At 37.9% G+C, this 14,659-nt stretch overlaps 2 protein-coding genes and 1 long non-coding RNA gene across 10 annotated transcripts in view; 2 read left to right on the top strand and 1 right to left on the bottom strand.

Annotated features, from left to right (window-relative positions):
- The window catches only part of LOC127853319 (MORC family CW-type zinc finger protein 3-like), a 382,815-nt gene that overhangs the window by 276,951 nt on the left and 91,205 nt on the right, over positions 1-14,659 (bottom strand). The gene's annotated exons all lie outside the window — the stretch shown is intronic.
- The window catches only part of LOC127853318 (golgin subfamily A member 6-like protein 2), a 128,633-nt gene that overhangs the window by 61,891 nt on the left and 52,083 nt on the right, over positions 1-14,659 (top strand). For 7 of the 8 annotated variants that reach the window (XM_052387739.1, XM_052387737.1, XM_052387734.1 and 4 more), the window contains 4 exons: positions 3,561-3,767; positions 4,329-5,022; positions 7,341-7,446; positions 7,785-7,959. In XM_052387739.1, the coding sequence (XP_052243699.1) occupies positions 3,561-3,767; positions 4,329-5,022; positions 7,341-7,446; positions 7,785-7,959 (1,182 nt within the window). The remainder of the gene's footprint in view (positions 1-3,560; positions 3,768-4,328; positions 5,023-7,340; positions 7,447-7,784; positions 7,960-14,659) is intronic. The other variant, XM_052387735.1, reaches the window with a different exon arrangement.
- On the top strand, positions 2,113-3,429 carry LOC127853329 (uncharacterized). The gene is made up of 3 exons (XR_008036571.1): positions 2,113-2,477; positions 2,760-3,165; positions 3,311-3,429. It is a non-coding gene; the product is annotated as an uncharacterized LOC127853329 (long non-coding RNA).

The raw sequence follows: 14,659 nt of genomic DNA, 5'->3' as shown, positions 1-14,659 counted from the left end.
CTCATTATAATGAATCTGTAAAACCAAAAAAAGTTGTTGTTAAATTAATTGTTTTAAAGTTAAATGTTTTGTAGTCGTGGTCTCCCTACCTTGCTACTTTAATTACATTAGGCCTACCATAGTTGAATTATAGAAATTGGGTGGGTGACAAATGAAGATTTCGTTGCTGAGATTCTGCTTCTGATTATGTATAAAAATATAAAAAAAGAAATTGTGTGCATTTGTGTCAAGGTAATTTTTTCAACAAAATATTAATTTAAATATATATTGTCGTATATCTCCCCAACATTGATCCAATATTTATGAAGTGTATGAGAATTTTCTCCTTCATTCTTACTAGGTTTTGTTTGTGCACTTGTTTCAGAAGATAAAAGATAACAGAATCGTTAGTTGAAGGGATATTATCTTATCTATATCACCTGCTTTCAGTACCAAAACAAATGTTTTCTTTGACAACATACTTTGATTGTACATGTCTTATTGCATATAGGCAAGTATCAGGCTACCATTTGTGAGTTATATCATGTGACCTTTTTCTGCAATCAACAATTATCAACAATCTATTAATAAGTGATCATTAATTAGATATGGAAAATATTCAAACATTTCATGTGTCCAAAAATTTAGAGACAAAAATTATTAAATGTCCAAAATATAGAATTATATTAAACTAAAAGCAATAAATCAATGCACAAAAGTGTTTCTACTTTGAAGGGACCTTTTCACAGTTTGGTAAATTGACAAAATTGAAAAAAGTTGTTTCAGATTCGCAAATTTTCGGTTTAGTTATGATATATGTGAGGAAACAGTATTACTGAACATTTGCCATGGTCTAATATAGCCATAATATGCATCTTTTGACGATTTAAAAACATAAAAATTATAAAGCGTCGCAACGCAGAACGATTGAATAATTTGGAGAGTTCTGTTGTGGTCGTTTAAATTTGTGAAACTACGAAGATTGCTTATATAACGTATAAAATACACATTTAATGTAAGCTTGGCAGGATAGTTCAGTTGGCTAATGCGTTTTTACTTCAGGATTCCGGGGGTCACTGGTTCGAGCCCTGCGGCGGGCTACTTTTTTTTCCTTTTTTAAATTTTATTTTTGATTTTTTACTGGAGCTTTTAAAATTGAATGTTAACATTTATCAATATAAAGTATTTATTGACAAACTTCAAAACATGCCAAAATCTGTGAAAAGGCCCCTTTAAGATAAAAACAACTTCACAGCTTTGCTTACTCTTGCCTGAAATGATATAGAACAAAAAAAGTAAAAACATTAAACATACTGCTTCCTCAATAGGAAGATATCATTTAAAATACTGTTTGGTGAAGGAATTGTTTTCTACTGTTATACATGCTTTTTACGCAATTAAGCAAATGTTATGGTACATGGCCTTCAGGCATGCGTCTCCCAGGTTTTATGACCTTAATTCGTTTGTAAAACTCCATGATCAAAGTGCCACAAGATAAGCTATTACAGTGTTGAAATCTGGTAAAACTAATGCTGTAAAATATATTTTCAAAAATTAAGAGTCATTAATGATAGACGAAAACATGCAAGTCCTAAAATTAGGTCACGAAAAATAATTATTTTGGCTAAAAAAGGGGAAGTTGGAAAAACTTATAGTGTCGGAAAAATTAGAGTAATTACGGTACTCTGATATAATTTATTTTGAAGATTTCGCCGTAATTATCACAGTAAAACAAACCTCAAGATTCTAGTATTTGTTTTCTCTTAGTTGGTTGCATTTATTATATCAAAGGCAGTAATCACAATCAAATTCTTTAGCCCCAAAATAGATGCACAATAGATGCTATTAAGTCAGAGGTTAAAGACAACAACACAGATTGATTTTAGTGTTTACTTTTCACACCGTGAAATGAATGCCCCTTGATTGTATAAAACAGATGACAAATAGATTTTGGTGTAAAATACATTGGTTGCTGGCAGGTGACCGTTATACTCAGGTGTTATAAAGACTAATTTTTATGCCCCCCTTCGAAGAAGAGGGGGTATATTGCTTTGCACATGTCGGTCGGTCTGTCCGTCTGTCCGTCCACCAGGTGGTTTCCGGATGATAACTAAAAGAACGCTTAGGCCTAGGATCATGAAACTTCATAGGTACATTGATCATGACTGGCAGATGACCCCTATTGATTTTGAGGTCACTCTGTCAAAGGTCAAGGTCACGGTGACCCGAAATAGTAAAATGGTTTCCGGATGATAACTCAAGAACGCTTATGCCTAGGATCATGAAACTTGATAGGTAGATTGATCATGACTCGCAGATGACCCCTATTGATTTTCAGGTCACTAGGTCAAAGGTCAAGGTCACGGTGACCCGAAATAGTAAAATGGTTTCCGGATGATAACTCAAGAACGCTTATGCCTAGGATCATGAAACTTGATAGGTAGATTGACCATGACTCGCAGATGACCCCTATTGATTTTCAGGTCACTAGGTCAAAGGTCAAGGTGACCCGAAATAGTAAAATGGTTTCCGGATGATAACTCAAGAACGCTTATGCCTAGGATCATGAAACTTGATAAGTAGATTGATCATGACTGGCAGATGACCCTTATTGATTTTCAGGTCACAAGGTCAAAGGTCAAGGTCATGGTGACCCGAAATAGTAAAATGGTTTCCGGATGATTACTTAAGAACGCTTATGCCTAGGATCATGAAACTTGATAGGTAGTTTGATCATGACTGGCAGATGACCCCTATTGATTTTCAGGTCAAAGGTCAAGGTCACGGTGACCCGAAATTGTAAAATGGTTTCCGGATGATAACTCAAGAACGCTTATGCCTAGGATCATGAAACTTCATAGGTACATTGATCATGACTGGCAGATGACCCCTATTGATTTTCAGGTCAAAGGACAAGGTCACAGTGATCCGAAATAGTAAAATGGTTTCTGGATGATAACTCAAGAATGCTTATGTCTAGGATCATGAAACTTGATAGGTAGATTGATCATGACTCGCAGATGACCCCTATTGATTTTGAGGTCACTCTGTCAAAGGTCAAGGTCACGGTGACCCGAAATAGTAAAATGGTTTCCGGATGATAACTCAAGAACGCTTATGCCTAGGATCATGAAACTTGATAGGTACATTGATCATGACTGGCAGATGACCCCTATTGATTTTCAGGTCGCTAGGTCAAAGGTCAAGGTCACAGTGACCCGAAATAGTAAAATGGTTTCCCGATGAAAACTCAAGAAAGCTTATGGCTAGGATCATGAAACTTCATAGGTGCATTGATCATGACTCACAGATGACCCCTATTGATTTTCAGGTCACTAGGTCAAAGGTCAAGGTCACAGTGACAAAAAACATATTTACAAAATGGCTGTCACTACAACTGAGAGCCCATATGGGGGGCATGCATGTTTTACAAACAGCCCTTGTTGTTATCTAGACTGACTGCTTAAACCAGATGACAGCTGTACTCATGTGTACGCTAAGTCTGGATGGACTGTTTGGCTGCATATAGGCTTAAGTAATGCTAAAGTTTGTGAGCTATATCCTGCAACCTGTTTCCCTAGGGACAGACCCAACAGACCCGGATGCAAGGCCCCATGGTTCGTCCCCCGGGGGGCATGGTGGCCACCCAGCAGCCCCAGGCCCCCTCCCAGCCCCCACAGCAGATGACCTTTAGCCCTGCCCAAGTTAGGGCTACTGGACCCAATCAGGGCATCAACCCCACTGTGACCAACCAAGGGGCGGTGAGTGCTGGTGATTATTGGGACAAAGTAAGCCATGCATTGGGTCATTTGGTTATATATTTATTATTGGTTTTGTTCAAAGTCTTGCATGTTGAAGATTTTGAAAAAAAAATGTCAATTATGATTGATTTTGCATGATGAATCACATCATGTCTGTAGCACAATACTAATTTCTGTGTCCAGTCATTTCAATCTTGATAAGTGTAAACACATTGTTTGAAAACATTGGTAAGCTGTAGAAGAAATGTTATAAGCACATGCAAACCATGGCATCGGTAAAGAAAAGGTATGTTCTAAATTTTTGGTAGAAAAAAACAACCTCAAAATCCTGCAAGAGGCGAACTTTAGGTGTGAAATTCACAAACATAAAGCGGGATACATTTAAATAAAATACCAGTGTCTGCATTTATGAGATTTATTTATTTGAAATGCTCATTTCAGTAAAGTATTTTTTAGATTTTGCAATTAATTCTTAGAGGCATAAACAAGTTTAGGGCACTATGAACCATGTAACCTGGTCATTGACTAAGGCGTGGAACTGTGAAAAAGACATGTACAGCATATTCAAACATGTTTGTTTTGTTACAGGGTGACTTTATGGGTAACAGAATGACAGGAGGCAATCAAACAATTTCTGACCCAAAGATGTCCCTGAACAGCACCATGAGTCAGGGAATGCCTGTCCAATCTAAACCTGGCACAACAGCTGGCTGGCCCAATCAAAATTCAGGAATGGTGAATGCGCCAGCTTCCGGAATAAACCAGACAATAAGTGCAACCAGTGCAATGAGTGGACCAAATGTGACAAACATGGGTGGACAGAATATAGGGGTAACCAATAATATGGGAGGGCAACAAATGGGCGGGGGGCAACAAATGGGTGGGGGACAACAAATGGGTGGGGGACAATCCATGGGCGGGATCAATAACATGAATATGGGAGGGGCAAACAATGTCATGAGTGTTCCCAATAGCATGGCTGGACAAAATATGGGGGGCATGAGCAGCATGGGTGGGGCCGGTGGTATGTCAGGTCAAGGGATGAGTGCGGGAAATGGAATGGGACAGAACGCTGCAACCATGAGTGCTATGGGTATGGGCGGTGGGGCAGCGCCCATGGGAGGGATGAACATGGCCGGGCCGGGTATGGTGGGACCAAACAACATGGCTGGACAGGGAGGGATGCAGGCGGGGCTGAATCAGCAGGGTGTGGCACCTGGGATACCTGGGCCCAATGATCAGCAAGGGGGATTTCTGCAGAATCGTACCATCATCTGGAAGGGTGTGTTATTTTTATACGCCCGTCTATGACGGGACGTATTATGGTATACCCCGCGTCCGTCTGTCCGTCCGTCTGTCCGTCCGTCCGTCCGTCCGTCCGTCCGTCCGTCCGTCTGTTAATGTCGTACGCTACGTCAAATATCCTTTGACAGATTTTCTTCAAATTTTAACACAATCTTAATATTGATAAACCCTGATCCCCTTTCGTTTTTGACGGAATTCTGAATTGTCGTTCCAGAGTTATGGGACTTTGTTCGTCAAAATTTCGTGATTTCATTGAATGTCCTACTGTAGCTCAAATATCCTTCGATGGATTTTTTTCAAATTTCAACACAATCTTAATATTGATAAACCCTGATCCCCTTTCGTTTTTGACGGAATTCTGAATTGTCGTTCCAGAGTTATGGGACTTTGTTCGTCAAAATTTCGTGATTTCATTGAATGTCCTACTGTAGCTATATAAAAATGTTAAAGTTGTTATAACTTTGGTATGCTTGGACCTAGAGTCTTGAAACTTGACATGAAGGTTGGCCAGAACTAGTAAGTAACCACTGGACATTTCAAGGTCATTCATTTGAAGGTCAAGGTCACTGTGACCTTGAATGTAAAAATGTTAAAGTTGTTATAACTTTGGTATGCTTGGACCTAGAGTCTTGAAACTTGACATGAAGGTTGGCCAGAACTAGTAAGTAACCCCTGGACATTTCAAGGTCATTCATTTGAAGGTCAAGGTCACTGTGACCTTGAATGTAAAAATGTTAAAGTTCATATTTCATGTTATAACTTTGGTATGCTTGTACCTAGAGTCTTCAAACTTGAAATAAAGATTGGCCAGTACTAGAAGATGACCACTGGTCATTTCAATGTCATTCATTTGAAGGTCAAGGTCACTGTGACCTTAAATGTTAAAATGTTAAAATTGTTATAACTTTGGTATGCTTGGACATAGAGTCTTCAAACTTGACATGAAGGTTTGCAAGCACACTTAGATGACCACTGGTCATTTCAAGGTCATTCATTCTAAGGTCAAGGTCACTGTGACCTTAAATGTTATTGTTGTTCATGTATCCTACCGTAGCTCAAATATCCCCCGATGGATTTTTTATACGCCCGTCTATGACGGGACGTATTATGGTATACCCCGCGTCCGTCTGTCCGTCCGTCCGTCCGTCCGTCCGTCCGTCCGTCTGTTAATGTCGTACGCTACGTCAAATATCCTTTGACAGATTTTCTTCAAATTTTAACACAATCTTAATATTGATAAACCCTGATCCCCTTTCGTTTTTGACGGAATTCTGAATTGTCGTTCCAGAGTTATGGGACTTTGTTCGTCAAAATTTCGTGATTTCATTGAATGTCCTACTGTAGCTCAAATATCCTTCGATGGATTTTTTTCAAATTTCAACACAATCTTAATATTGATAAACCCTGATCCCCTTTCGTTTTTGACGGAATTCTGAATTGTCGTTCCAGAGTTATGGGACTTTGTTCGTCAAAATTTCGTGATTTCCATGCTCATGTACTTATAAAATAAACCATGTATTCAAATACAAATAAACTGAAGTAAAAAAATGATTCAAAGGGTTATTTATTACCTTACTACTTCATTGGCGAACGACGGGCGTATCATGCGCTCATGGCGCAGCTTTTATTTTTATTTGTATGTCAACAATCTGATTTGACCCAATATAGGTTGATTAATTCCCTATCATGGCAAAAATACATGTTAGCTTCGCTCTGAAAACGTGGCTAAAGTCATGTGCATAAATTGTTTTACCAGATATGCCTCTGCAGTCAGCATAAGCAAATCAGAAAAGACAATTTCAACTTACATGTAGACTGGATTTTTGTTAAGAAGAGACCTACCTTAAGTGAAAAATAACATAAAAAGGAAATTGTCATGCCTGCCTGTTGTTCTTTGAATTCTGCAAATGCCCATGCATAAGCCAATTTTGCTCATTTTCTTAATATTGCAAAAATGCACTTGAAAATACTGTTTGAATTATTCTTACTTTGTAAGCAATTTTATGTTTGAAACCTTCGTGATATCTTATCTTTTATTATCTCCATATGTCTGTATAACTACATTTAATCAATAAATACTCGCTTATAATTATAGGGTTGCAATACCTGTTTGTTAATGTTTCGTTATAAAATGAGCTTATGAGGTCATTTAGTACAGAAATATTTTCTGTTAGTCCATATGAACAACAGTTCATGTCACCTATGATCTGAAGAATACAGGATGGTGTCAAAATCAACTGTTTGTACTATTTTTGTGCTGACTTGTTGGCGTCACTTAATCATGTTCCGCTGCAGGCAACCTGGAGTGGCAGGACAAGAAGACGGTGATACCCGGTCCTGCTGCCAGAATCACTCGTAGTCTCGGTTGCATGGTCTCCATTGCCAACACAGACCCAGATCTGTATGTAGTCTCTGGCTTAGCATAGAGAGTTTACATTAGCTTTGGTAATATTATGAATATAATAATACCTACACTTCTTTTGTACCTGAAAATGTTTAAGGAAGTTGTCAGTGGTACTGGTAAGTCTCTGCCCTGGTGGTAAAGAGGCCCATAGGTCTCTTTGATATTTAATTTATGTTTGATTGCTTGTCACCTACATTTTACTTTAATTGTATGTTCCATTTGTTGTTAAGGGCTAATTGTGGTTCAATTAGTCCTTTATGCAGATTATTATCAGGCACTTGGCAGGCTTTGCCATTGGAATAATCCACTCTGAATGTATGATATACCTCGTTCAGGAACACCTCCCGCTGGCCGTCTGTGCTCATAATGCAGCTGATGCCACAGGCCTTGCCGAACTCGCCGCAGTTACATCCCCTGTTCAAGAACAGCAGACAGGTGGCCTTCCACTTTCAACAGAACACGAACCTCGACGACACGCGTAACTTGTACAAGGTCATGGGCAGTGGCTTTGTGAGTACACAGTGATTTTTTTTGCCCCAAATTACTGCCGTTTTTTCCAAAAAATCAGACCAAAATTGCCCCCCCCCCCTCCAAAAATGCCAAAATTTCCAAATAAATCCAATAAGATTACAAACGGAATACAGTTATAATCCTGTAAAACGAGTGCTAACGGAGCATGTTGAGTTGTTGCTGAAAACAAAATACTTAACTATTGGTAGGGAATGTAGCCAGATATAAATGATTGTATGCTTGCTATTGATACCTCTCTTTATTGCTGAGAATACTGGCAATAGTCAATGTATCACAATTGATAATGCAAGTTGCAAACAGCATCATCCAAGATGGCGGACAAGCAGAAAAGAACTTATAATGAACTGCAAAGATGAAAAATAACAATAAAATAAACGACAGACATCATATAACATCATATGACAACAAGTGACATTCAAGACACAGACAGCAAAATTACTTACAACAGGTGCAAAAATGTTACTTGTCGCACGAGAAACGTGATATACGGTATAGGATGCAACAAGTGCGAGTGTGTTGTTTATGTTGGGGAGACGGAGAGGCAAATCCGAGAACGCATGAGTGACCACTTGCGAGACGTCCGCCTGCATAAAGAAAAGCCCATCACTACCCACTTCGATTCGAGCCACTGCGATGACAATATGTACTTCTCGGTCCTGGAGACGCTAAATATCGCTGGACGCCAAGAACGTGTAATTAGAGAAGCGTTGTGGATAAAGAGACTAAAAACGATGAAACCGTTCAGATGTAATGTAAAAGACAGTGTGTTCCAGTCGGCAACACTAATAGACAGCATATAAGGCTTATAATAAATAATAATATTTATGTTTATTTTATATAAACATTATATATATTTTGTATATGTTTATTATGGACATGTATATGTGTATATATATATATATATATATATATATATATATATATATATATATATTCACACATATGGCCAGTTACGGGGTCTCTGATTTAGAAATAGGTTATGGGGTTCCCACTTTAAATACATGTATCTCCATACCCTTTTTTATCCGATATAAACACGAATTAAGGTATATAGGGGTACCTACTATTATTATTGTATATAAATACGTCATTTATTTAACGTCTTATACAAGGAAATATATAGCGAACTTATTTGCGAGGTATATACAATTTCAATTTCAGACCTGATTGTGGTTTTCGATTTAAGACCTTATTGTGAGATTTGATTGCATTACCTCCCCTACACCCCCCTCATAGTAATTAAAGGAGCCTAGATTGCGGGGTTGTATATAGACCCCGTTTTTTATATTGACCTCGTAAGTACAGTCTGAAAACTACAGAGACCGCGTAACTGGCACTATGTATTGGTATATATTTATATATATATATATATATATATATATATATATTTATATGTGTGTATGTGTATATATGTGTGTATATGTATGTATGTGGTTATTTATATATGTGTATATATGTATATGTGTATATATGTCTATGTATGTGTATATGTATGTGTATATATGTATGTATATGTGGGTATATATGTATAATATCTATATAATAATATATACACAGCATACAATTCATAATATGTAGCGACTTCCGAGTATTGGCGCGTAACGTCACGTTCACGTCGGGTAACGTTACGTCATTTATTTATATTTTTGTATTTACTTCCGTTATGATCGACAGAAGAAAACGCTAAGTAAAGTTGTCTTAATAATCGTTTACTGAAGAAGGCCTTTGGCCGAAATATTTAATAAAAGAGTAAATGTATGAAGTTTTAATAATTTCCTCCCTCTGGAGATCCAATACATAGAGTATTTATTACAACACTCCTACGATAAATGGATTATACAGACGTCGATACGTTTTCTCTGAAGAGATTGATGGACAAACAAGCTCGTTACAGAAGTCATCTTGAATTCCTGGACACGTGCACACATATGAACATTATCCCGAAAGGTTTTCTGTTAAAGTGGGAGTTACAGTTGGAAGCTGGAGATGAAGATTTCGAGAAATGCCGCAAAATAAAGATTGATGCCGCGAATCAGTTGATGGGAGTCACAAGAGACGTGTGCTTGAAAAAGTTAAACGAACTTGAGGGTGAGATCAATCATTTTTATTCTATGCTAGATAGTAATGAAAAGAAGTCAATTGACATATGGTATGTTGAACGAACATTAGAGAACAAACTTCGTAAATTAAAAAAAGTACAACAGCTAAAATCAAAGATCAATAAAGACGAGGATGTCCGAACCTACAAGATAATTAGCGTTGCAAAAGACGGTAATTGTTTTTACAGATGTTTAAGCTATTTCCTGTACGGATCTCAAATGTATCACGAATCATTGAGAGAAGACCTTACTCAATATATGTATAAGAACTCCCATAAGTACAACCATCTGGTAGACGGTGATATACACGTACACCTAAGCGCACAGAGATATACAAATGGAAGGTAATCGTCATGGGCAGGGATCATATTTTCCCGCAACATCAATCGGTCTGGATTTAAATGGGGAAAAAGTGTCCGAAAATTTATATCGGAAATCATGACAAATTACGTGAACATATATACCATTGATTTTGCCATTCATGAAGGTGGTATAATAAATGTACAAGTTTAATTGCCTTTGGCATCTTTTTTTAACGGAACATACGAGTTTTTTCAATTGATTTTATGATATTTTTTTCTCTTTTATTGTTGTTTCGTGTGCTGTTGTATCGGACTTTTTTTCATCGTTGTCAATATCTATTATTTATCTGTGTAAGTCTATACCGATGTTTTAAATCGTTGTCGACTCAATAATAGCTTACATACATGCACTGAACCTAACAAATGTCTGTGCGTAGGTTGGATACTGGCAACAACAAAAAAATAGTTGAGAAATAATTCGTGTACGTTATAGTTTATTGTCAAAAAAAACCACGGCCGATATTTAAGATGCGTAGGGATTAAATCACGAGTGCGAAGCACGAGTGATTTGAAACCACGAATCTAAACTTCCGGTCGTGAGTTATTCAACAACAAACAATTAAGTACACGAATTATTTTGATTCTAACACGATTTTTACAAAAGATTTATACAATGTATATTATTTTTCTTGTGTACTATTTTGTGTGAATTTCCGCCCATAAAAATAACTTTCGGCTGTTCTGCCAATCAGATCCGCAACTTTCATTTATTTATTGCCGGATTATTACGCTGGTGGAAAATGTATCGGCATGTTTTGTTTAGTTACAGCGCATGTTTTCAGTGTATAAGGTCCTCCCACAATAATTATGAATTATTGCAGAATATCCGATTTTCTTCTTTGTTTATATGAAAGTTTACTGTAACATGCATGAAATGCACACTTTCCACGAGGATTATGAACATTGAAGTTTTCATCTCCGAAGTAACTGTCAACGATTTTACACATAACGGACCGATTAGTGTGCTAGCCAGTGAAATTATCGATGGATGTAGACACGGGGTTATTCACGCATGACTAATACACAACCGCGCGAATTTTCGCTGCTTGGGGTCATACTCTGATACTAGTCGGATGACACGCAATAAACTGGTCCTGACCGGTTTAGAGACAGTGAATGGTTTTCACACCTACTCGAGATAAGAATGTAATTAGGGTAGATCTATGTTAGCATGTGCACTGTGTAATCGATTTCATGACATGGGAATTTTAGCACACAGAATCGGACCGACTGTTTGGGATTTTCAATCGGTCTTTCACGACCCCAATCGGTCTAGGACCGACAAAACCGAAAAAAATATGATCCCTGGTCATGGGCAACGGAGGCCGAGCTAACAGCCGCATCTGATCACCACCAAATAAGCATCCATGTTTCAACAGACCGTAAATTCACAGAGTGGTTGAAATTTGAAGATCAAGTTGAGCCTTCAATTAATGTAGACCGCCCGCTGAGGTTACTTTTAGAAAACAGCCATTTCAGTGTACTAGAAGTTAGCGTCGACGGTAGACAGCATACAACCCATGATACTGATACTCACGTGTATGATTGGGTTGAAGGCAAGCCTACCGAACCTGTAATTTACTTGAAAAAACAGAACATTGCCAATGCAAATACGAATGTGAAACGACCCAGTGACACAAAAGCGTTCAAAGCAAAGCAGGTTAAGGAGAATAAACCCCAAATATCACCACAAGAATCGTTACCAAAAAAATCCAGTGTGACAAAATCTTCAGTGACTAACCTATCAAAACACGTACTCACCGACGCTGAACAAAATCTCCTTGAAAAGGGCCTTAAATTCATCCCAAGTCGTAAGAATATTGATAAGGTGTAATTGCTAGCTGACCTTGGGGAGTGGGAACGCAGAATGCGATTACGGGAATACTTTGCGGACACTGAAAGCAACCAAAATATGAAAAAGGGAATAATCGATAAGTTCCGAGTAAAACCAAAAAGCACATTTACTCCAAACGCGGGGAGGGACCCAAGCCTCGATCTTTATGTTGAACTGGTAAAGAATGATATCATCTCAAATTTGAAGAAGACTGGCAAATTAAATCTAGACAAGAATGAAAACAAAGCATTTCATGAATTGTTACATAATGATTCAATTATCATCAGACCGGCGGACAAGGGATCTGGCATAGTAATACTAGATAAACACGTTTACATAGAGTCACTGAAACACGAAATGAGTGAAGACGAGGCATACAGATCTACTGAAGGCGATGCAAGTAAACAAAGTATGAAGAATGTGAAGTCGCTCGTTAATAGACTTCACCGACAAGGCAGTATCTCTGGTGATATGAAACAATATTTGATACCAAGATACCCACAAGCGGGTAAACTCAAAGGAAATCCGAAGATACATAAAGAAGACGCACCTTTACGCACAATAGTGATCGGGATAAATACAGCTACAGAGAAATTAGCCGAATTAGCCGAGCATGAATTAAATGAATATGTGGAGTCCTCGCCGAGTTGCATTAGAGACACTACGGACTTTATTCAGAAACTAAAAGAAGTCAAAGAACCACTGCCGGAAGACAATTGTCTACTATTTTGTTTTGACGTTAGGAAACTGTATCCATCCATACCCAAAAGAGAAGGGTTAGAGGCTTGCAGGAAAGCATTGAACGCGCGCTCCAACCCACTAGTCACTTCAACTGATGATATGATTGACGTAATCACGACAGTTTTGGAAAACAACAATTTCAGTCTAAATGAAAACAACTACGTACAGACAGATGGAGTGGCGATCGGCTCAAAACTGGGAAAAAACTTTGCGTGTAGCTATATGCGGAAGTGGGACGAAAAACTCATGACAGCTGATAAAGTACTGGCATTTTATAAGAGGTTTATAGATGATGGTTTTGGAATATGGATAGGTACCGCGCCTTAACTTGAGGCTTTTACCGCACATGCCAATTCCATACACGAAAACATTCAAGTAGACCTTCAGTATAGTCCGCATAGTATCGTTTTTCTGGATACAACCGTACGGATTCAAAATGGTCATATCTACACAGATTTATATGTAAAGCCCACGGACAAACAGCTCTACATACATAAAGACTCATGCCACCCCCCTAGCAGTAAAAGATCTTTAACATATGGACTTGGATTGCGGATACGAAGAACATGCGAACAGGAAGATGATTACAGCAAACATAGAAATGACCTAAAATTGCAATAAAGAAGACGTGGGTACAGCGGGAAATTCGTAGAAGGCCAGTTACAGAAGGTAGATGCACTGTCGCGCACGGATTTACTGGAAAAATAAAAAAAACAAACGCAAAACGACAGAGTTCCTCTTGTAGTCACATTTTCCAGTCTTCTTCCCAACGTACACAGCATTGTACACACACATTTAAACGTGCTATATAGATCAGACAGGATGCGAGAGATTTTCAGTAAACCGCCTTTAGTAGCATACCGTAGGGACAGAAACCTCTGTGATACCCTGGTACACAACTAGACAAACAAGGCTACCTTCATCACACACATATGTGAGGCAAACTGCACGTGCTGTAACAAACTGACAACAAGTGACATTCAAGACACAGACGGCAAAATTACTTACAACACGTGCAAAAATGTTACTTGTCGCACGAGAAACGTGATATACGGTATAGGATGCAACAAGTGCGAGTGTGTTGTTTATGTTGGGGAGACGGAGAGGCAAATCCGAGAACGCATGAGTGACCACTTGCGAGACGTCCGCCTGCATAAAGAAAAGCCCATCACTACCCACTTCGATTCGAGCCACTGCGATGACAATATGTACTTCTCGGTCCTGGAGACGCTAAATATCGCTGAACGCCAAGAACGTGTAATTAGAGAAGCGTTGTGGATAAAGAGACTAAAAACTATGAAACCGTTCGGATGTAATGTAAAAGACAGTGTGTTCCAGTCGGCAACACTAATAGACAGCATATAAGGCTTAAAATAAATAATAATATTTATGTTTATTTTATAAACATTATATATATTTTGTATATGTATATTATGGACATGTATATGTGTATGTGTATATGTATATATATATATATATATATATATATATATATTTATATATATATTATGTGTGTATGTGTATATATGTGTGTGTATATGTATGTATGTGTTTATGTATATATGTGTATATGTATATATGTCTATGTATGTGTATTTGTATGTGTATATATGTATGTATATGTGGGTATATATGTATAATAT

Source organism: Dreissena polymorpha, chromosome 12, assembly GCF_020536995.1.
Source record: "Dreissena polymorpha isolate Duluth1 chromosome 12, UMN_Dpol_1.0, whole genome shotgun sequence".
Classification (NCBI taxonomy): Eukaryota; Metazoa; Mollusca; class Bivalvia; order Myida; family Dreissenidae; genus Dreissena; species Dreissena polymorpha.
Note: the sequence above shows the minus strand (reverse complement) of the source record. Positions and strands in the feature narration are given on the sequence as shown.